Source organism: Oncorhynchus mykiss, chromosome 17 (genome assembly GCF_057628025.1).
Source record: "Oncorhynchus mykiss isolate SJ-2025 chromosome 17, ASM5762802v1, whole genome shotgun sequence".
In the NCBI taxonomy this organism is placed as follows: Eukaryota; Metazoa; Chordata; class Actinopteri; order Salmoniformes; family Salmonidae; genus Oncorhynchus; species Oncorhynchus mykiss.
In genome coordinates this window covers 13510931-13534561 of record NC_143038.1, presented here as the reverse complement: position 1 = coordinate 13534561, position 23631 = coordinate 13510931, and the positions used below count along the sequence as shown (strand labels likewise).

Below are 23631 nucleotides of genomic sequence, written 5' to 3'. Positions count from 1 at the left end.
CATTGAAAATAAGAATTTGTTCTTAACTGACTTGCCTGGTTAAATAAAGGTAAAATAAAAAAAATAAAAAAATGTATTTATGTTAAGAATAAAAAGATGAACACTGCGTTTTATTATAGATGTAGTTCGCCAACCTTATGCCCAGTATGTGTGTGTGTACACAAACACACTACCGTTCAAAAGTTTGGGGTAACTTAAAAATGTCCTTGTTTTTGAAAGAAAAACACTTTTTTTTTGTCCATTTAAAATAACATTAAATTGATCAGAACTACAGTGTTGACATTGTTAATGTTGTAAATGACTATTGTAGCTGGAAACGGCTGATTAAAAAAATACAAATAAAATGGAATATCTACATAGGTGTACAGAGGCCCATTATCAGCAACCATCACTCCTGTGTTCCAATGTTACGTTGTTAGCTAATCCATGTTTATGATTTTAAAAGGCTTATTGATCATTAGAAAACCCTTTTGCAATTATGTTAGCACCGCTGACAACTTGTTCTGATTAATGAAGCAATAAAACTGTCCTTTAGACTAGTTGAGTATCTGGAGCATCAGCATTTCTGGGTTCGATTACAAGCTCAAAATGGCCAGAAACAAAGCACTTTCTTCAAAAACTCATTTATTCTTATTCTGAGAAATGAAGGCCATTCCATGCGAGAAATTGCCAAGAAACTGAAGATCTCATACAATGCTGTGTACTACTCCCTTCACAGAACAGCGCAAACTGGTCTAAACAGAATAAAAGAGGAGTGGGAGGCCCCGGTGCACAACTGAGCAAGAGGACAAGTACATTAGTGTCTAGTTTGAGAAACACACGCCACAAGTCCTCAACTGGCAGCTTCATTAAATAGTACCCGCAAAACACCTGTCTCAACGTCAACCGTGAAGAGGCAACTCCGGAATGCTGGCCTTCTAGACAGAGTTGCAAAGAAAAGCCACATCTCAGACTGGCCAATAAAAAGATTAAGATGGGCAAAAGAACACAGACACTGGACAGAGGAACTCTGCCTAGAAGGCCAGCATCTCAGAGTTGCCTCTTCACTGTTGATGTTGAGACTGGTGTTTTGCTGGTGTTTTCTCTCTTTGCTTATTTGAGCTGTTCTTGCCATAATATGGACTTAGTGCTATTCGGCAAAATACCATTTTCTGTATACCACCCCTACCTTGTCATAACACAACTGATTGGCTCAAAAGCATTAATTAAGAAGGAAAGAAATTCCACAAATTAACTTTTAACAAGGCACACCTGCTAATTGAAATTCAATTAATTCCAGGTGACAACCTCATGAAGCTGGTTGAGATAATGCCAAGCGCGTGCAAAGCTGTCATCAAGGCAAACGGTGACTATTTTGAAGAATCTCAAATCTAAATATATTTTATGTTTAACACTTTTTTTTGGTTACTACATGATTCCATATTTGTTATTTCATAGTTTTGATGTCTTCACTATTATTCTACAATGTAAAAAATAAAGAAAAACCCTTGAATGAGTAGGTGTGTCCAAACTTGACTTACCAGCCCAATTTTTTTACGCGTCAACAGGAAAACCCAGCACAAACGCACTCTTCCTCTTCCAATCTGAGCCATATTAACAGCGCTCTGACCTAATGAGAATGGGTGGGCACCAAGGGTGGTCAATCATACTTTTGGCCATGTAGTGTATGTGGTCACCCCTTCAAATTAGTGGATTCTGCTGTTTCAGCCACACCTGTTCCTCAGTGGTGTATACAATTGAGCATGCAGCCATGCAATCTCCATAGACAAACACTGGCAGTAGAATGGTCCGTACTGAAGAGCCCAGTGACTTTCAACGTGGCACTGTCATAGGATGCCACCCTTCCAACAAGTCAGTTCGTAAAATTTCTGCCCTGCTAGAGCTGCGCCAGTCAGCTGTAATTATTGTGAAGTGGAAACGCCTAGGAGCAACAACGGCTCAGACGTGAAGTGGTAAGCCACACAAGCTCACAGAACGGGACGGAAGTGGTGAAGCGCGTAACGTGTTAAAATTGTCTGTCTTCAGTTGCAACACTCACTACCGAGTTCCAAAATGCCTCTGGAATCAATGTCGGCACAAGAATTGTTCGTAATAAAATGTGTTTCCATGGCCGAGCAGCCGCACACAAGCCTAAGAACACCATGCGCAATGCCAAGCATCAGCTTGTAAAGCTTGCCACATTTGGACTCTGGAGCCGTGGAAACGCGTTCTCTGGAGTGATGAATCACGCTTCACCATCTGGCACTCCGACGGACAAATCTGGGTTTGGCGGATGCCAGAAGAACGCCACCTGCCCCAATGCATAGTGCCAAGTATAAAGTTTGGTGGAGGAGGAATAATGTTCTGGGGCTGTTTTTCATGGTTCGGGCTAGGCCTCTTAGTTCCAGTGAAGGGAAATCTTAACGCATACAATGACTTTCTAGATGATTCTGTGCTTTCAACTTTATAGCAGCAGTTTGAGGAAGGCCCTTTCCTGTTTCAGCATGACAATGCCCCAATGCACAAAGTGAGGTCCGTACAGAAATGGTTTGTCGCGATCGTTGTGGAAGAACGTGTCTGGCCTGCACAGAGCCCTGACCTCAACTCCATCAAACACCTTTAGGATGAATTGGAACTCTGATTGCGAGCCAAGCCTAATTGCCCAACATCAGTGTGCCGACCTCACTAATGCTTTTATGGCTGAATGGAAGCGAATCACCGCAGCAATGTTCCAACATCTAGGGGAAAGCCTTCCCAGAAGAGTGGAGGCTGTTATAGCAGCAAAGGGGGGACCAACTCCATATTAATGCCCATGATTCTGGAATTAAATGTGTTTCAGGTGGGGCTAGTGCCCCTCTCCTCGAACCGCCCCTAACTGAAATGAATTGGGAGGGGCATGAATAGACAGCACGGCTAAGCGGAGGAGATGCAGTGTGTCTGAATAGGGTCAGACTAATGCATTTGGGGCACCTACACTAAGCCAAAAATAATACTTTTTTTTAGGGAAAATTAAAAAAATGTGGGTGGGGGGGGCAACTTCATGCATTTCAGCACAGTTTGCCATGGGGCAGAGAAATTAGCAGTTTTATGCTATTCTACACATTTTGTCATTGGGCAGAGAGGGAAATGTACATTTTTGAAGCAGATTTTCTGTAACTCCACATTTTGCCGTAGCATATGAACACGTCATAAGCAATCTGGGGGGCCTCCGACTTCCAAGGGAATCGACCTGTTGAATATTGGGGGGGGGGGACATTAACATACAATAGCTCCATTCATTTCAGTGGGACTGGCCTATTTTGGGTTAGAATATGAATGTGTAGGCCTTAACCCTACTTGTTTGATAGAATCATTTGTCCCTATCAAAAATCAACCCATCATGTACAGTTGTCTATGAACTTCTGAGTCTTGATGGACCCATTGCTGCTTTGCTTTGTCTGGTTCATCAAGTAACACAACAGCCTCTTCTCTACACCTCAAACGCAAGGAAAGTATCCCATGACTTTAACGTTTTCGTGGCCAGCTCCTTGTACAAAATCCTCATCTGATGGCCTGTGATAGAGACATGAGAGCTTGGAGGGGAAACTGATGAGCCGTCCTGAAAGGGAGCTGCCAGAGAGGGAAAAAGGAGAGCGAGAGGAGCAAAAAAAAAAAGGACTATTGATCACCTATGTTCCTATATTCTGAGCCGTGGATGACATCACCCCAGGTCTTTTACACCTACCTGTGGGTTGGGTTTGTACATTGTAAACCTTTGACCTCCTTTTATGAGCCTGACAAAGTTAGGACACCGGGCGCACACTCCCGATAAGGAGTCCAGTCAGAGCTGAGTAATATTCAACCCACATATTCTTTAGACCTGCACGCTAGCGAGAGCCATGAAATGTACATGTTCTTTGCTCGCTGCTGTACACAATGTGCGCAAACCTTTTGCTGATAGGCGAGTTGTTCCAGTTGCTTCAAATTCCTTTTCGACTCCTGTGTGCGAGAATAAGCTGGTTTGGAATGGATGGAACCCCCCTGTTGTGTTTGGGTAGTGGTGGGCTTCTTAGGCCATGTTTCTCCCCTCACCCCTCCTTGGCGGATGAGGATGGAGTGTGCTGTGTGCCACTGCCGGCGAATGCGGAATGGCTGCCTGGAGATGACTCATGCTCAACTCACACACACACTCTACACTCTCTCGCTCCGTCTCTCTCTCGCACACACACACACACAAGCGCCATCTGCTTGTCAAGGAGACTGAATCATACTGTACGTGGGGAAGCACGTTTGAGCCAACAGCCTGGAAGTCAGGCACGGCCGCTGCTGCTTCCACCATGGTCAGGCTGGTGATTGGGATGTTGTGTCGTCTCGCACACCGCGACCGTCTGCCGATGGAGACCATGAGGAATTTGTGACCGTGGCCACGGGATGTAGGAGAGATGTCCGATTATAAAAGGCAAGCCGCCCGGGTTTTGTATTTCTGCTGCTTCCCTGGTTTCTGTTAGCCGTGTCTTTTCTGTGTCTACTCTGCAATGTCCTCCTACTCGCTCATATTCTGTGTGGCTGTTGCTGGAGGGGCTGCTGCTCGTGACTACTGCGTGGTTAGGATAAGGTTTTGTTTTGGCTGTGGCGGAGTAGGTTAGATGAGCGGAGCATTGCTGCCACCTTTTACAGAGGAGAGCTGGTGTTTCGGTAACGCCGGGGGACTCTCTCTGGCTCGTGCTCGCATGTCTTTAGATGTGTAATCATAGAGTACATTCACTGGCACTCTGCGAGATTGTTCTGAATCATCCATGTGGGCTCCGTGTTCATGGATCTCGGGGAGACGGATAGTCAGCCTTGTTTGCAAAGACTGGCTTTATTCAGCCATTTCTTCCTTCCTTTACCCGGTTTATTGGTCAAAACTCGAAATGAATATTCATTGTGTTTGGAAGTGCCGCCAGGTTATCTGGGATAATCATATCGTGTGTGTGTGTGTGTGTGTGTGACAGAGAGAAGATGTGGGAGAGAGAGAGGGGTGACCTCTGCAGTGGGAGAGGAATTACTCCCCCTCTTTAGTATGTACTATCATGGCCGCTACATTCCAGGGGTGTCAACAAAACCTGAGCTTATCGCGCTCTGGGGGTGGGTGGGCTGTGGAGTCATCATCCCTCATATGATATCAAATACTGCCTGTCCGTCAGGATTTGACAAAACCGTTTCCATGTCTAGTGACTCACACCCAAGTCATATGCACCTGTGTATTTGTCTTGGATTTTATATATAAAGGATTGCTGCTCATGAATTCATTTGTAGCCCTTTTGCAGTTATGCTTTTAGCCAGGTGTCCTTATTGCTCTGGTGTGCATTTCTCATGCTTCTTGGCATGGTAGGTACATGTCTCTGAGTTGGGCCTAGCTTGTCTGAGGGTGTATGTGTGGGAGTGTTAGTGGAGGTGTACCATCACCCATGCTCTCTTCAAATGCCAGATGGACAGTTCGTTTACCATATTAAAAGCCATGGGCACATAGACATCTTTCAACTGCTATGGATGGAAGATTCCTGACTAATATATTGTTCCAAATCGTTAAATCTGGGGTACTGTCATGTATATAATTGTGCTGTTCCCATGGTATAGCAATGCTGATTCTTACATGACTAGACTTGCCTCAGTATCCCCTTTGAATGTCCCCGTTGACTAGAAAGACAAATGTAATGAATTGGACTTGTTTATTAATGGGTGTCCTGGGTGTGCATGACGAGTAGTGCAAGGGTGAGATTAGGGAAGTGACCGTTTGGGGAAACAACAATGGAGGTTTAGACGGCCATTACTTTTTTGTAAAGCTGCGTCTTTGCGTTCTTCATATCTGGTGTCGGGCAGCCGCTTGAATAACTGATATTTGGTGCTTTTTTCAGCAGCTTGACAATGTCGTTTTAAATACTATGTCATGCAAAGCCATACCACTGCTAATGGCCGTTTTTCTTTAAAAGCTGTGTTAATTGGTGCTAGTTTGTGTCCGTTCAAATATGGCAGAAGGTGAGGGGGTGATGCAGAGTCCGTTCGCGGACCAATTTCACAGCGCAGATGTACGTGTGACTCATCATTTTCATGTTTTTTTTTTGTTCACAAAAATGTGTTTAGTCCTGTGGCTGAATGCAAATATGTAGGTTTCATTTATATCAACCATTTTGTTTTGTTTGCACTGCAAAGCAGATTCGCGATTGTGACCTCATGTCACCTCATGTTTCAGCATGATAATCCACAACCCCATGTTGCAAGGATCTGTACACAATTCCTGGAAGCTGAAAATGTCCCAGCTATTCCATGTCCTGCATAGTCACCAGACATGTCACCCATTGAGCATGTTTGGGATGCTCTGGATTGACGTGTATGACAGCGTGTTCCAGTTCCCGACCAATATCCAGCAACTTCGCACAGCCATTGAAGAGGAGTGAGACAGCATTCCACAACAGCCTGATCAACTCAATGCAAAGTAGATGTGTCGTGCTGCATGAGGCAAATAGTGGTCACACCAGATATTCACTGGTTTCTGATCCACGCCCCTACTTTACATTTTTATTTTATTTTTAAGAATACAGTATCTGTTACCAACAGATGCATATATGTATTCCAGGTCATGTGAAATCCATAGATTAGGGCCTAATTAATTAATTTCAGTTGACTAATTTCCTTATATGAACTATAACTCAGTAAAATCTTTGAAATTGTTGCATTTATATTTTTGTTAAAATATAAACACGACATGCAACAGCTTTTGTGAGTTACAGTTCATATAAGGAAATCAGTCAATTTAATTACATTTATTAGGCCCTAATCTATTGATTAAACATTAATCGTCAGGGGCGCTGCCATGGGTGGGCCTGGGAGGGCATAGGACCCACCACTTTTGAACCAAGCCTGTCAGAATTAGTTTCCCCCACAAAAGGGCTTTATTACAGACAGAAATACTCATCAGCTTCATCAGCTGTCTGGGTGGCTGGACACAGACGATCCCGCAGGTGAAGAAGTCTAATGTGGAGGTCCTGGGCTAGCATGGTTGTGAAGCCGGTTGGACGTACTGCCAAATTCTCTAAAACAACGTTGGAGGTGGCTTATGGTAGAGAAATGAATATTCAATTCTCTATCAGCTCTGTTGGACATTCCTGCAGTCAGCATGCCAATTGTACATTCTCTTAATTTGAGACATCTGTGGTGTTGTGTGACACAACTGCACATTTTAGAGTGGCCTTTTTATTGTCCCCAGCGCAAGGGGCACCTGTGTAATGATCATGCTGTTTAATCCGCTTCTTGATATGCCACAGTTGCCAGATGGATGGATTATCTTGGCAAAGGAGAAATGATCACATAACAGCAACGTAAACAAATTTGTGCACAGAATTTGAGAGAAATAAGCTTTTTGTGTGTAGTCTGGGATCAGCTCATCAAACCTGTGGCCAACACTTTGTGCATATATATCAGTCAAAAGTTTGGACATCTACTCATTCCAGGTTTTTCTTTATTTTCACTATTTTCTACATTGTAGAATAATAGTGAAGACATCAAAACTATGAAATGACACATGAAATCACGTAGTAACCAAAAAAGTGTTAAACAAATCAAAATATATTTGAGATTCTTCAAAGTAGCCACCCTTTGCCTTGATGACAGCTTTGCACACTCTTGGCTTTCTCTCAACCAGCTTCATGAGGTCGTCACCTGGAATGCATTTCAATTAACAGGTGTGCCTTGTTAAATGTTTGATTTGGGGAATTTCTTTCCTTAATGCGTTTGAGACAATTAGTCGTGATAAGATAAGAGTGGTATACAGAAGACAGCCCTATTTGATATAAGACCAAGTCCATATTATAGCAAGAACAGCTCAAATAAGCAAAGAGAAATTACAGTCCATCGTCACTTTAAGGCATGAAGGTCAGTCAATCCGTAAGTTTCTTCAAGTGCAGTCGCAAAAACCATCAAGTGCTATGATGAAACTGGCTCTCATGAGGACCACCACAGGAAAGGAATACCCAGAGTTCCCTCTGCTGCAGAGGATAAGTTCATTAGAGTTATCCGCCTCAGAAATTGCAGCCCAAAGAAATGCTTCAGAGTTCAAGTAACAGACACATCTCAACATCAACTGTTCAGAGGGGACTGCGTGAATCAGGCCTTCGTGGGTAAATTGCTGCAAAGAAACCACTACTAAAGGACACCAATAAGAAGAGACTTGCTCGGGCCAAAACACGAGCAATGGACATACGACCAGTGGAAATCTGTCCTTTGGTCTGATGAGTCCAAATGTAAGATTTTTGATTCCAACCACCGTGTCTTTGTGAGATGCAGAGTAGGTGAACTGATGATCTCAGCATGTGGGGTTCCCCCCGTGAAGCATGGAGGTGGTGGTGTGGGGGTGGTTTGCTGGTGACACTGTCAGTGATCCATTTAGAATTCAAGGCACACTTAACCAGCATGACTACCACAATATTCTGCAGCCATATGCCATCCCATCTGGTTTGTGCTTAGTGGGACTGTCATTTGTTTTTCAACAGGACAATTACCCAACACACCTCCAGGCTGTGTTAGGGCTATTTGGCCAAGAAGGATAGTGATGGAGTGCTGTATCAGATGAGCTGGCCTCCACAATCACCTGACCTCAACCCAATTGAGATGGTTTGAGATGAATTGGACCGCAGAGTGAAGGAAAAGCAGCCAACAAGTGCTCAGCATATATGGGAACGCCTTTTAAGACTGTTGGAAAAATTCCTCATGAAGCTGGTTGAGAGAATGCCAAGAGTGTCAAGAATGCCAAGGCAAAGGGTGGCTAATCTAAAATATATTTGGATTTGTTTAACACATTTTTTTTGGTTACTGCATGATTCCATATGTGTTACTTCATAGCTTTGATGTCGTCAATGTTATTCTACAATGTAGAAGAAAGTAAAAAATAAAAACCCTTGAATGAGTAGGTGTGTCAGCTTTTGACTGGCACGTGTGTGTGTGTGTGTGTGTGTGTGTGTATGTATGTATGTATGTATGTATGTATGTATGTATGTATGTATGTATGTATGTATGTATGTATGTATGTATGTATGTATGTATGTATGTATGTATGTATGTATGTATGTATGTATGTATGTATGTATGTATGTATGTATGTATGTATGTATGTATGTATGTACAGTGCCTTGCGAAAGTATTCGGCCCCCTTGAACTTTGCTACCTTTTGCCACATTTCAGGCTTCAAACATAAAGATATAAAACTGTATTAATTTGTGAAGAATCAACAACAAGTGGGACACAATCATGAAGTGGAACGACATTTATTGGTTATTTCAAACTTTTTTAACAAATCGAAAACTGAAAAATTGGGCGTGCAAAATTATTCAGCCCCTTTACTTTCAGTGCAACAAACTCTCTCCAGAAGTTCAGTGAGGATCTCTGAATGATCCAATGTTGACCTAAATGACTAATGATGATAAATACAATCCACCTGTGCGTAATCAAGTCTCCGTATAAATGCACCTGCACTGTGATAGTCTCAGAGGTCCGTTAAAAGCGCAGAGAGCATCATGAAGAACAAGGAACACACCAGGCAGGTCCGAGATACTGTTGTGAAGAAGTTTAAAGCCGGATTTGGATACAAAAAGATTTCCCAAGCTTTAAACATCCCAAGGAGCACTGTGCAAGCGATTAATATTGAAATGGAAGGAGTATCAGACCACTGCAAATCTACCAAGACCTGGCCGTCCCTCTAAACTTTCAGCTCATACAAGGAGAAGACTGATCAGAGATGCAGCCAAGAGGCCCATGATCACTCTGGATGAACTGCAGAGATCTACAGCTGAGGTGGGAGACTCTGTCCATAGGACAACAATCAGTCGTATATTGCACAAATCTGGCCTTTATGGAAGAGTGGCAAGAAGAAAGCCATTTCTTAAAGATATCCATAAAAAGTGTTGTTTAAAGTTTGCCACAAGCCACCTGGGAGACACACCAAACATGTGGAAGAAGGTGCTCTGGTCAGATGAAACCAAAATTGAACTTTTTGGCAACAATGCAAAACGTTATGTTTGGCGTAAAAGCAACACAGCTGAACACACCATCCCCACTGTCAAACATGGTGGTGGCAGCATCATGGTTTGGGCCTGCTTTTCTTCAGCAGGGACAGGGAAGATGGTTAAAATTGATGGGAAGATGGATGGAGCCAAATACAGGACCATTCTGGAAGAACCTGATGGAGTCTGCAAAAGACCTGAGACTGGGACGGAGATTTGTCTTCCAACAAGACAATGATCCAAAACATAAAGCAAAATTTACAATGGAATGGTTCAAAAATAAACATATCCAGGTGTTAGAATGGCCAAGTCAAAGTCCAGACCTGAATCCAATCGAGAATCTGTGGAAAGAACTGAAAACTGCTGTTCACAAATGCTCTCCATCCAACCTCACTGAGCTCGAGCTGTTTTGCAAGGAGGAATGGGAAAAAAATGTCAGTCTCTCGATGTGCAAAACTGATAGAGACATACCCCAAGCAACTTACAGCTGTAATCGCAGCAAAAGGTGGCGCTACAAAGTATTAACTTAAGGGGGCTGAATAATTTTGCACGCCCAATTTTTCAGTTTTTGATTTGTTAAAAAAGTTTGAAATATCCAATAAATGTCGTTCCACTTCATGATTGTGTCCCACTTGTTGTTGATTCATCACAAAAAAATACAGTTTTATATCTTTATGTTTGAAGCCTGAAATGTGGCAAAAGGTCGCAAAGTTCAAGGGGGCCGAATACTTTCGCAAGGCACTATGTATGTATGTATGTATGTATGTATGTATGTATGTATGTATGTGTGTGTATATATATATGTATGTATGTATGTATGTATATATGTGTGTGTGTGTGTGTATATACGCATGCATGCATCTACATGTATATAAAAGCGCCTGCGCTACAACCTCATTGCTAATTGACTAACCCCCACTGTCCCCCTCTCTCAACCATACAGTGACAGCTACATTGTGCGCGTCAAAGCGGTGGTCATGACCCGGGACGACTCGAGTGGCGGCTGGCTGGCCCAGGACGGTGGATGCCTCAGCCGTGTGGGCGTGTGCAAGGTGCTGTCGGCCGAGCTGCTGGGCCGGAGCAGCTTCCTCATCCACGGCGAGCGCCTCAAAGACAAACAGGTAAAGCCCCTGCTAGCACTCAGACCCAAATCCTGAATCGTTACAGTAACAATTCGCTCACTAGCTTCCAAAGTAAGAAGTGTCGAATCCCGTCCAGGGAAGATAAGGATTGATTCTGTCACACGCATTTAGAATGTATTCACAAATCCTTAATTGTCACCAATTAACGTTTTTCTTGTTACCCAAATGTGTTTTGTCAGATATCGATCCTCAGCTGTTTCCCCTCTGTTTCTCTTTCTATTCCTTTTATAGATAATTCAGGTAGTAGAAATCAGTGTGGGCTTGTACAGAGGCTTGCACTTTCAGCATAGTTTGTTAGGAGCATTGTTTATAGTCCATTCAAACGTGTGCCGCCTCCCAGGTGATTCTGGAATGCTTCCTGAAGAGGGATCTGGTGTACACCAAGGCCACGCCCACATTTCACCACTGGAAAGTGGACAACAAGAAGTGTGGCTTGACGTTCCAGAGCCCGGCCGACGCACGCGCCTTCGACCGTGGGGTCAGGAAAGCCATGGAGGACCTGACGGAAGGTACGGGAGGGGAAGGCGAAGACTATGAGGGCTGTATCTCAATGCTCTTGAATGGTATACGTCCCTTTCTTTTATAGCCACTGATTGCTGAAAGAGGTGGATAGGCAACCACCATATTGGTTTAACTTATCAAATGCGTTTAGATTATCATATCAAGAAAAGGAATATGTTTGATGCTATGGGAATGTGGAAGTCCAACTAAAGTGGTTCAGCCTCCTGCGCTTCAGGTTACTCACTATTGGCTTGTTCTGCCATCTTTGTTTTCCAGGATCTACCACCTCTTCTTCGACCATCCAGAATGAGGCCGAGTTGGGTGACGACGATGTTTTCACCGTGAGTCCCTCCCCTTGTTCCTCTATTGTAGTTTCAAACACCAGCAAGTTCAGGGACATAGTAAACACTTGAGAGAATCCAAGTTTGTCTGTTTTGGTTAGGGTCAGGTTTCTAGTCCCACCCAAAACTCTGGGCTTCATATCAATAGAGATGGAATGTTCCCCATCTATGGTCATGGCTGTCCACTTGCATGTTGGACTCCATATTGTTTCTGTCTGCAAGATCACCTCTAGTCTGTGCTTGGTCGGGCTTCTCTCTCGCCTTCACTTATAGTCCCTTTTTTGAAGTGCGTGTGAAGATTTCAGTTATTTTAGTTTGGCCCAGTTCGGGAAGAGATGGGCCTTTGTTTTTGAGCAGGAGATGGCTGGTGTGATAGTAACAGGCGGCTGGTGGGGTGGAGGGAGGGTAGGAGGCGGGGTGAGGGTTAGGTATCCTGTAGTGTTTTGACCAGACTCCGCCACCGCTTGGCATTTGGTTTGTCTCCGTTACAGGAGATGAGGAGCAGCAGGCAGGGGTCGCGAGGTCTCTTCCTGCCCACCCCCCTTCCCTCCCCCCCCCCACTCCCCTTCCCTCCTCCCACTCCCCTCCCTCCTCCCACTGACCCTCCTCTAAAACTATCATTAGCAGCTGCTTCCTAGCAAACTGCCTCTGTGATTTAACACCATGGGAGGGGGAGGGGGGGGGGGGGACTGAGAGAAGGGAACGCCTTGTGTTGTCTCTCTCTCTCCCCTCATGTCTGGAGAGAGCTTGGGGTTTTTGGCCGCCGGCCCCTCTTGGAAGAGGGAGTTGTGTGTGTGTGTGTGTGTGCGCATGGATGCTTCCTTCAGCTGTGTTTTGACTTGCCTCCGTTGTGGATTTCTGCAGATGGATGTTTTTGTTAGCAATTGTGGATGTTCAAAGAGCACGTTTCTGAAGCAAACGTCTAAATAACTTCATTTAAAATGCTTGAGGTGATTAAACATGCTAATTTACTTGAGTGCAAAAGCTGTGAAAGGGCATGTTCCTAGCATAGTTCAGTATTCCCAAGCTACCAGCTTCGACACATTAGACAAGATGGGTCACTTCCATCTCTTTAAGAACAAGAAGGCCCTTAAACTCTTAATTTAATCCGCATTACTGACAATGTTATGATCCGAAACGGCTCTTCGTCAGGTCAAACTAACAATCTGAGTCATTTCCCAAAATATACACGGTTCACGTCACATGACCATTATGCGCTTGACGCATGTTGGGTGTGGAAACAATTCAATTCACTTTTGTGCACAATCAATCATAATTAATCACAGAGGAACATATGGGCATAAAGGATTATCTACATATGGGTTCAGGTTAACCAAGGCAACAGTAAAAAAAGATTGTTGGAATATGACCATTACGCCAAGAGGCACGCTGGCCGTAGATGTAATTCCAGTGACCTATTTCAAAAACAACTTCTGGATCTCTAATAATTTGATATCAATAAGATGGGCACATTAAGTACTTACAGAATCTAATACACTGCTCAAAAAAATAAAGGGAACACTAAAATAACACATCCTAGATCTGAATGAATGAAAAATTCTTATTAAATACTTTTTTCTTTACATAGTTGAATGTGCTGACAACAAAATCACAGAAATGATCAATGGAAATCAAATCAACCCATGGAGGTCTGGATTTGGAGTCACACTCAAAATTAAAGTGGAAAACCACACTACAGGCTGATCCAACTTTGATGTAATGTCCTTAAAACAAGTCAAAATGAGGCTCAGTAGTATGTGTGGCCTCCACGTGCCTGTATGCCCTCCCTACAATGCCTGGGCATGCTCCTGATGAGGTGGCGGATGGTCTCCTGAGGGATCTCCTCCCATACCTGGACTAAAGCATCCGCCAACTCCTGGACAGTCTGTGGTGCAACGTGGCGTTGGTGGATGGAGCGAGACATGATGTCCCAGATGTGCTTAATTGGATTCAGGTCTGGGGAACGGGCGGGCCAGTCCATAGCATCAATGCCTTCCTCTTGCAGGAACTGCTGACACACTCCAGCCACATGAGGTTTAGCATTGTCTTGCATTAGGAGGAACCGAGGGCCAACCGCACCAGCATATGGTCTCACAAGGGGTCTGAGGATCTCATCTCGGTACCTAATGGCAGTCAGTCTACCTCTGGCGAGCACAGGGAGGGCTGTGCGGCCCCCCAAAGAAATGCCGCCCCACACCATGACTGACCCACCGCCAAACCGGTCATGCTGGAGGATGTTGCAGGCAGCAGAACGTTCTCCACGGCATCTCCAGACTGTCACGTCTGTCACATGTGCTCAGTGTGAACCTGCTTTCATCTGTGAAGAGCACAGGGCGCCAGTGGCGAATTTGCCAATCTTGGTGTTCTCTGGCAAATGCCAAATGTCCTGCACGGTGTTGGGCTGTAAGCACAACCCCCACCTGTGGACGTCGGGCCCTCATACCACCCTCATGGAGTCTGTTTCTGACCGTTTGAGCAGACACATGCACATTTGTGGCCTGCTGGAGGTCATTTTGCAGGGCTCTGGCAGTGCTCCTCCTGCTCCTCCTTGCACAAAGGCGGAGGTAGCGGTCCTGCTGCTGGGTTGTTGCCCTCCTACGGCGGCCTCCACGTCTCCTGATGTACTGGCCTGTCTCCTGGTAGCGCCTCCATGCTCTGGACACTACGCTGACAGACACAGCAAACCTTCTTGCCACAGCTCGCATTGATGTGCCATCCTGGATGAGCTGCACTACCTGAGCCACTTGTGTGGGTTGTAGACTCCGTCTCATGCTACCACTAGAGTGAAAGCACCGCCAGCATTCAAAAGTGACCAAAACATCAGCCAGGAAGCATAGGAACTGAGAAGTGGTCTGTGGTCACCACCTGCAGAACCACTCCTTTATTGGGGGTGTCTTGCTAATTGCCTATAATTTCCACCTGTTGTCTATTCCATTTGCACAACAGCATGTGACATTTATTGTCAATCAGTGTTGCTTCCTAAGTGTACAGTTTGATTTCACAGAAGTATGATTGACTTGGAGTTACATTGTGTTGTTTAAGTGTTCCCTTTATTTTTTTGAGCAGTGTATATACAGTGTATTCAGAAAGTATTCAAACCCCTTGAGTATTTCCATATTTTGTTACGTTACAACCTTATTCTAAAATGGATTCAATTGTTTTTCCCCCTCACCAATCTACACACAATACCCCATAATGACAAAACCAAAACACGGTTTTATTTTTTTTGCAAATTTGTTATTAAAAACTATCACATTTACATAAGTATTCAGACCCCTTTACTCAGTACTTTCTTGAAGCACCTTTGGCAGCAATTACAGCCTGGAGTCTTCTTGGGTATGGCGCTACAAGGTTGACACACCTGTATTTGAGGACGTTCTCCCATTCTCTGCAGATCCTCTCAAGCTCTGTCAGGTTGGATGGGAAGCCTCTCTGCACAGCTATTTTCAGGCCTCTCCAGAGATGTTCGATCGGGTTCAAGTCCGGGCTCTGACTGGGCCACTCAAAGGCATTCAGAGACTCGTCCCGAAGCTAGTCCTGCGTTGTCTTGGCTGAGCTTAAGGTCATTGTCCTGTTGGAAGGTTTCTAAAAACCTGTTTTGTCATTATGGGGTATTATGTGTAGATTGAGGGGGGGGGGGGGGGTGTAATTTAATACATTTTAGAATACGGCTGTAATGTAACAATGTGGAAAAAGTGAAGGGGTCTAAATACTTTCCAAATGCACTGTAGATAAATGTGCAATTTTTTTTCCCAAGTGCCTTGTGTTCTAAAAATATATTTTCCATACGAGTACCCAAAGAAATCATGCGAATACAGTCCAAACATTTCAAATACCCAGAGCTAGCTAGAATGTGGCCACCTCCGGCAGTTCACCAGAACACTGCCCTGAATGCCAGTTCAGTTCCTGCCATGGATAACATGAAAACCTCACACAACAAGGCATCAAAAGCATCGTTCCAGGAAGGTATACATACATACATTCCTGCACAGCTTATAACTGCAGTGTGTGTTGCTGTTATATCACCGGATTTTGAATAGGCCTAATTTCCAGGGAGGAGAGAGCGAGGGAGATGTACATGAGTCATAGTGTGGTGCATCTGCAGTGGAGGCCTCTGCCTGGCAGCCTCCATCCCAACTGCTGCTGCTGCCTGACCCACTGTACTGTACCCAGCCTACACACAGTTAGCTAGCCTAGCGGACATGCTAATATGTTACTTATTTATCTAGCTAACACTTAAAGGGACACTGCAAGATTTTGAGATGTAGCTTGTTTTTCTACCTACCCAAAGTCTCTGCGTGCAGTTCGGAGATTATTGAAGTAAGCATATCGTTAGCTTAGTGCAATGGCCGAAGGTGCATAAAGATGTCGGAATTCAGATATGACGTCATGGTCATTAAACTACTGTGCGCAACATGGTTCAATGTGCCAATAAATCAACACTTGTTAACTTTTTCCGGTTTTCATATTGCCAGTGTCTTGGAACTTAAATTGGGATCATGTATACTGTGCTTTATTACGATACAAAGAAAGAGTAGGCAGGCATAACAAAGAGCAAACAAGACATTTGTGGTAAGTGCATGGATCTTTATACACCTTCGCCATTCCTGGAAGTCTCCCAGTACAGTAGGTAGCTCCTCTCAAAAGCATGGAAATAGACTTTAGAACTAAACCAAAGATGGTTGGTCATTTTAGTCTTACATTTAATATTTTATGAATTCGTAAATTTGAATGATAATCATAAGAAACGAGATTTGATCCACTTCCTCATTCTCTGTCCCGTTGTCGCATAGAGATGTATAGAGAGCAGAACATTTGTTTCTTTACCATTATGGTATCTGAGCGCCATTGAGACAGATAAAACGTTGCGATCTTGGTGGGAACGAGAATGACGTGGATAGAAGATCAGTCAAATGAACAAATTTACTATGAATAGCTTTGTAAGACGCTAAGCTTTGGAGTAGTTGGAAGGTCTATTTCCTTGCTTTTGAGAAGTGTTGGCTACTGCACCGGGAAACTTCCAGAAATTGCTCCAAGCTAACGATACGCTAACTTTAATCATTTCCAAACTGCACGCAGACATAATGGTTTTCAATGAGCTCGTCTGACTCTGGGTAAGTAGAAAAATGACCTACATTTCTCGCCGTGTCCCTTTAAGCTAGCAAACATGCTAACACATAACTAGACACGCTAAAACGCGATGCTGACAAGATGACCAAGCCAAGAGAAAAGGCGCAACTAAAGAACATGACTAGGAAATGGTAAAGTACTCCACTCCTACCAAAAGAAACTGAGATGGGCCCTTCACTGCTACACAACTTCATCCACTCTCACTATTAATAATAGTATCCTGATGATGCTAAGCTAGTGAATCCGTCCATTGTAACTCATTTGCTTTCCTCTTGTCTGGCGTACCTAGCCTTTATCCTAAATCTGATGGTAATGGGAAGTCCAGGTCCTTGCACTCGCTTCCCCTCTTTCTCTTCTTTTTTTAAACTCCTTCTCCCTTCCGATGGCATCAAAGAGGAAAAGGGCCTAGCGTGTCGTTTCCACAGGATGTCCAGTCAGAGGGAAGAGGGCCCGTCAGTAATCCGTCACTGCCTCCCTGTTTACATAGCTGGCCCTACTTAGAAAAAGCAGGTCCGCTCAAGGGAACACTCCAATTCGCCTCGGTTGCAGACACCCCCCCGTATTTTTTGTATTCTTTTGGAATCTAGCCCCATTCCCCAGTGGCCCTAGTGAGCTAGCCTGAAGAGGGGGAAGGTCACATTGTATTAGATAGGATCTGTCTTTTTCGAAAAGCCTGAGGGAACTGAAGTCCCGGCACAGATGGAGGAGAGAGGACAATGACGAATGACCTTTATCCCCCCCCCCCCCCCCCCCAGGGCAGTAGAACAATATTAGTCAAGAGTAAATAACACACTCCCTTGGATGATGCAATACTTCCTCCTCTTTTTGGAAGGTCCGGTGTGACTGGTGAGATTTGGAAAGACTGTTGGAATGTCTCCCTTTGGTGCTTGCCGGGGGGGGTGCAGGAGGCTCAAACGCCTCACACTACGCGTGTGTGTGTGTTGTCTCACCCATCAGGGTCTTTTTGAATGGGCTGCTGGTGACCAGACTATCCACTCTGTAGTGTCGATGAGGTCGAGGGTAGTTTTAGAATCGCCAGCTGCCGCGAGTTCCATTCCTGTGTCTGGTCTGGAGGCTAAATTGATAATTCGCTCAGCCACAAATACACCCCTCCCCCCTCCCCAACCACAGAAATCATTCCGAGCACAAGAACACACATGCACACACACTTACAAATATATCCCTTACATATGCGCACACACACAAACACACTCCCAATTAGACCCTGGCGCACACATCCCCCAACCGGCCCCACAGTAATCACACTTTGCACACAACACACACACACACACAGCTCCTACCATTTGGCTTTTCCTGTGCTCTAGGGCACAGTGGCTAGTAGCTGGCTTGTGTATGTGCTTGTGCATTTGTGTGTTACTTTGTAATTACCTCAAAGGGCTCCTGCCCCCCACCAGATGCAGCCCCTTGCCTTAATCTCCAGTCTTTATTCACCTCCATTCCCCCCCAAAGCAAGAGATGATGAAAATCTCCAAACAAGGCAGAGGTATGCCTTTGAAATCAGAGGCTGCGCCACACACATCTCACATCTTCCCCCAATCAACACGCCTGGTGGACTTCCGTGGCTTTTGTGATGAACATGGGCAATTTAGCCCTTTTACATTCCATAGGTCTTGCGCTATTAGTGCTCAGGAGCATTTCTTTCTCCCTCTTATTTTTTTCCCCTCAAGCCCCGCTGTTGGGAGTAAATATCTGAACACGGTCTGTGTTTGTAATCATCTCCATCAGACAGGGGCCCCGGTTCGCCTCCTAAAGAACATTTCTCAACCCTAACCAAGCTCTTGGCATCGCCCAAGGAAGGGATGCCACTTTTAGATTTGGTCGGGCTCACTGAAGCCCTCTATAGCAAGTGGCTGGGGGTCCAATAAACTTAGGACTAAGAAACCAGAAACCGTCCAAAGTGAATGGGAGTGGACTAGAGGTGGTGCTCTCATTTTGATATCATATGCCGTGGCCGGACTCCCCCTCGTCTGATTACCGCAGTCTAGCGGTCCTCTGGCACGCGCCTTGGCAGTGGTAAGGAGAACTGGGGAACCGAGTTAGCTCAAAAGCACACCGCCACATAAAAGAGGTGCCCCGCGCCGGCCTCAGCTAGTGACGTAATCGACCACACTTCTGATCTTGCTTGACGCTAAAGGGGCTGTAAGTCTCATAGCTGGAATTAATTTAACCTACCCCCAATATAAAAGGGAGACTTCAGAACAGTTTTTCCCACTCTTTTGTTCTTGAAGGAATACTTTTTTGGGAGGCATGGGGGGTTGTTGGTTAATTACATACAGAAGTAGGGAGATTTTGACTCTGAGCCATGACATGCTTTTACCTTAGCAATGGCCCATTGAGCGCATGCCATGTGCAGGTCGGTTTGTTGGTCTCTGTGTCAAGGGCCGATGGAAGTCTGCTTCCCGCACGGGTTCTCGTGCCCAATCAAGGGTGTCGTTATCTCTCACCCACTGGAGAAAGACTCCCCCTCCTTCTGCATTTCCTGGGCCGTTTGGACCATTGTAATTGTTTTAGACTGGCTGGTCTGATGAAACAAAAATACAACTGTTTGGCCATAATGACCGTCGTTATGTTTAGAGGAAAAAGGGGGAGGCTTGCAAGCCGAAGAACACCATCCCAACCTTGAAGCACGGGGGTGGCAGCATCATGTTGTGGGGATGCTTTGCTGCAGGAGGGACTGGTGCACTTCACAAAATAGATGACATCATGAGACAGGAAAATTATGTGGATATATTGAAGCAACATCAAGACATCAGTTAAAGCTGGGTCACAAATGGGTCTTCCAAATGGACAATGACCCAAAGCATACTTCCAAAGTTGTGGCAAAATGGCTTAAGGACAACAAAGTCAAGGTATTGGAGTGGCCGTCACAAAGCCCTAACCTATAGAAAATGTGTGGGTAGAACTGAAAAAGAATGTGCGAGCAAGGAGGCCTACAAACCTGACTCAGTTACACCAGCTCTCTAACTTATTGTGGGAAGCTTGTTGAAGGCTACCTGAAACATTTGACCAAAGTTAAAGAATTTAAAGGCAATGCTACCAAATACTAATTGAGTGTATGTAAACTTCTGACCCACTGGGAATGTGATGTAAGAAATAAAAGCTGAAATAATTCTCTGTACTATTATTCTGACATTTCACATTCTTAAAATAAAGTGGTGATCTTAACTGACCTAAGACAGGGAATTTTTACTAGGATTAAATTTCAGGAATTGTGAAAAACTGTGTTTAAATGTATTTGGCTAAGGTGTATGTAAACTTCCGACTTCAAATGTGTGTGTGTGTGTGTGTGTGTGTGTGTGTGTATATATATACAGTGCCTTGCGAAAGTATTCGGCCCCCTTGAACTTTGCGACCTTTTGCCACATTTCAGGCTTCAAACATAAAGATATAAAACTGTATTTTTTTGTGAAGAATCAACAACAAGTGGGACACAATCATGAAGTGGAACGACATTTATTGGATATTTCAAACTTTTTTAACAAATCAAAAACTGAAAAATTGGCCGTGCAAAATTATTCAGCCCCCTTAAGTTAATACTTTGTAGCGCCACCTTTTGCTGCGATTACAGCTGTAAGTCGCTTGGGGTATGTCTCTATAAGTTTTGCACATCGAGAGACTGACATTTTTTTCCCATTCCTCCTTGCAAAACAGCTCGAGCTCAGTAAGGTTGGATGGAGAGCATTTGTGAACAGCAGTTTTAAGTTCTTTCCACAGATTCTCGATTGGATTCAGGTCTGGACTTTGACTTGGCCATTCTAACACCTGGATATGTTTATTTTTAAACCATTCCATTGTAGATTTTGCTTTATGTTTTGGATCATTGTCTTGTTGGAAGACAAATCTCCGTCCCAGTCTCAGGTCTTTTGCAGACTCCATCAGGTTCTTCCAGAATGGTCCTGTATTTGGCTCCATCCATCTTCCCATCAATTTTAACCATCTTCCCTGTCCCTGCTGAAGAAAAGCAGGCCCAAACCATGATGCTGCCACCACCATGTTTGACAGTGGGGATGGTGTGTTCAGCTGTGTTGCTTTTACGCCAAACATAACATTTTGCATTGTTGCCAAAAAGTTCCATTTTGGTTTCATCTGACCAGAGCACCTTCTTCCACATGTTTGGTGTGTCTCCCAGGTGGCTTGTGGCAAACTTTAAACAACACTTTTTATGGATATCTTTAAGAAATGGCTTTCTTCTTGCCACTCTTCCATAAAGGCCAGTTTTGTGCAATATACGACTGATTGTTGTCCTATGGACAGAGTCTCCCACCTCAGCTGTAGATCTCTGCAGTTCATCCAGAGTGATCATGGGCCTCTTGGCTGCATCTCTGATCAGTCTTCTCCTTGTATGAGCTGAAAGTTTAGAGGGACGGCCAGGTCTTGGTAGATTTGCAGTGGTCTGATACTCCTTCCATTTCAATATTATCGCTTGCACAGTGCTCCTTGGGATGTTTAAAGCTTGGGAAATCTTTTTGTATCCAAATCCGGCTTTAAACTTCTTCACAACAGTATCTCGGACCTGCCTGGTGTGTTCCTTGTTCTTCATGATGCTCTCTGCGCTTTTGACGGACCTCTGAGACTATCACAGTGCAGGTGCATTTATACGGAGACTTGATTACACACAGGTGGATTGTATTTATCCTCATTAGTCATTTAGGTCAACATTGGATCATTCAGAGATCCTCACTGAACTTCTGGAGAGAGTTTGCTGCACTGAAAGTAAAGGGGCTGAATAATTTTGCACGCCCAATTTTTCAGTTTTTGATTTGTTAAAAAAGTTTGAAATATCCAATAAATGTCGTTCCACTTCATGATTGTGTCCTACTTGTTGTTGATTCTTCACAAAAAAATACAGTTTTATATCTTTATGTTTGAAGCCTGAAATGTGGCAAAAGGTCGCAAAGTTCAAGGGGGCCGAACACTTTCGCAAGGCACTGTATATATATATATATTTCATCATAGGTACACTTCAACTATGACAGACAAAATGAGGAAAATAAATCCAGAAAATCACATTGTAGGATTTTTTATGAATTTATTTGCAAATTATGGTGGAAAATAAGTATTTGGTCAATAACAAAAGTTTATCTCAATACTTTGTTATATACCCTTTGTTGGCAATGACAGAGGTCAAACGTTTTCTGTAAGTCTTCACAAGGTTTTCACACACTTGCTGGTATTTTGGCCCATTCCTCCATGCAGATCTCCTCTAGAGCAGTGATGTTTTGGGGCTGTTGCTGGGCAACACGGACTTTCAACTCCCTCCAAATATTTTCTATGGGGTTGAGATCTGGAGACTGGCTAGGCCACTCCAGGACCTTGAAATGCTTCTTACGAAGCCACTCCTTCGTTGCCCGGGCGGTGTGTTTGGGATCATTGTCATGCTGAAAGACCCAGCCACGTTTCATCTTCAATGCCCTTGCTGATGGAAGGAGGTTTTCACTCAAAATCTCACGATACATGGCCCCATTCATTCTTTCCTGTACACGGATCAGTCGTGCTGGTCCCTTTGCAGAAAAACAGCCCCAAATTATGTTTCCACCCCCATGCTTCACAGTAGGTATGGTGTTCTTTGGATGCAACTCAGCATTCTTTGTCCTCCAAACACGACAAGTTGAGTTTTTACCAAAAAGTTATATTTTGGTTTCATCTGACCATATGACATTCTCACAATCTTCTTCTGGATCATCCAAATGCTCTCTAGCAAACTTCAGACGGGCCTGGACATGTACTGGCTTAAGCAGGGGGACACGTCTGGCACTGCAGGATTTGAGTCCCTGGCGGCGTAGTGTGTTACTGATGGTAGGCTTTGTTACTTTGGTCCAAGTTCAAACAGGTGCCAATAATACAGGTAACGAGTGGAGGACAGAGGAGCCTCTTAAAGAAGTTACAGGTCTGTGAGAGCCAGAAATCTTGCTTGTTTGTAGGTGACCAAATACTTATTTTCCACCATAATTTGCAAATAAATTCATAAATCCTACAATGTGATTTTTCTGGATTTTATTTCTCATTTTGTCTGTCATAGTTGAAGTGTACCTATGATGAAAATTACAGGCCTCTCTCATCTTTTTAAGTGGGAGAACTTGCACAATTGGTGGCTGACTAAATAGTTTTTTGCCCCACTGTATATACACAGACACACACACAGTTGAATATATATATATACATATATATATATAACACACACACACACACACACACACAGAGTTGAAGTCGAAAGTTTATATACACCATATATATATGCATACATTCCCCCAAAATAATAATTATCACTAGGTGGATAAGGAATAACAGTACCTTACCACATTGTCCTATATGGACAATCGGATAAATATTCAATTTCAGACTGATTTTCAGATTATTATTATTAATACACAAATGAACATTAATGAACATTATTCACAAAGAATATTGCATTCTCTTATACATCCTATCATATTCCCCAAAAATCTAAAGTAATGTATGAATGTATTATCAGTTCATTGATCTTAATTGTACAGCCTAACAAAT

General features: G+C 43.9%; 1 protein-coding gene across 4 annotated transcripts in view; it reads left to right on the top strand.

Moving 5' to 3' along the window:
* LOC110493732 (sprouty-related, EVH1 domain-containing protein 2) overlaps window positions 1-23631 on the top strand; it is a 34356-nt gene that overhangs the window by 5350 nt on the left and 5375 nt on the right. For 2 of the 4 annotated variants that reach the window (XM_021568162.3, XM_021568160.3), the window contains exons 2-4: window positions 10936-11113; window positions 11475-11697; window positions 11912-11976. In XM_021568162.3, coding sequence (XP_021423837.1) covers window positions 10936-11113; window positions 11475-11697; window positions 11912-11976 — 466 coding nt within the window. The remainder of the gene's footprint in view (window positions 1-10935; window positions 11114-11474; window positions 11698-11911; window positions 11977-23631) is intronic. The other 2 variants (XM_021568164.3, XM_021568163.3) reach the window with 1 other exon arrangement.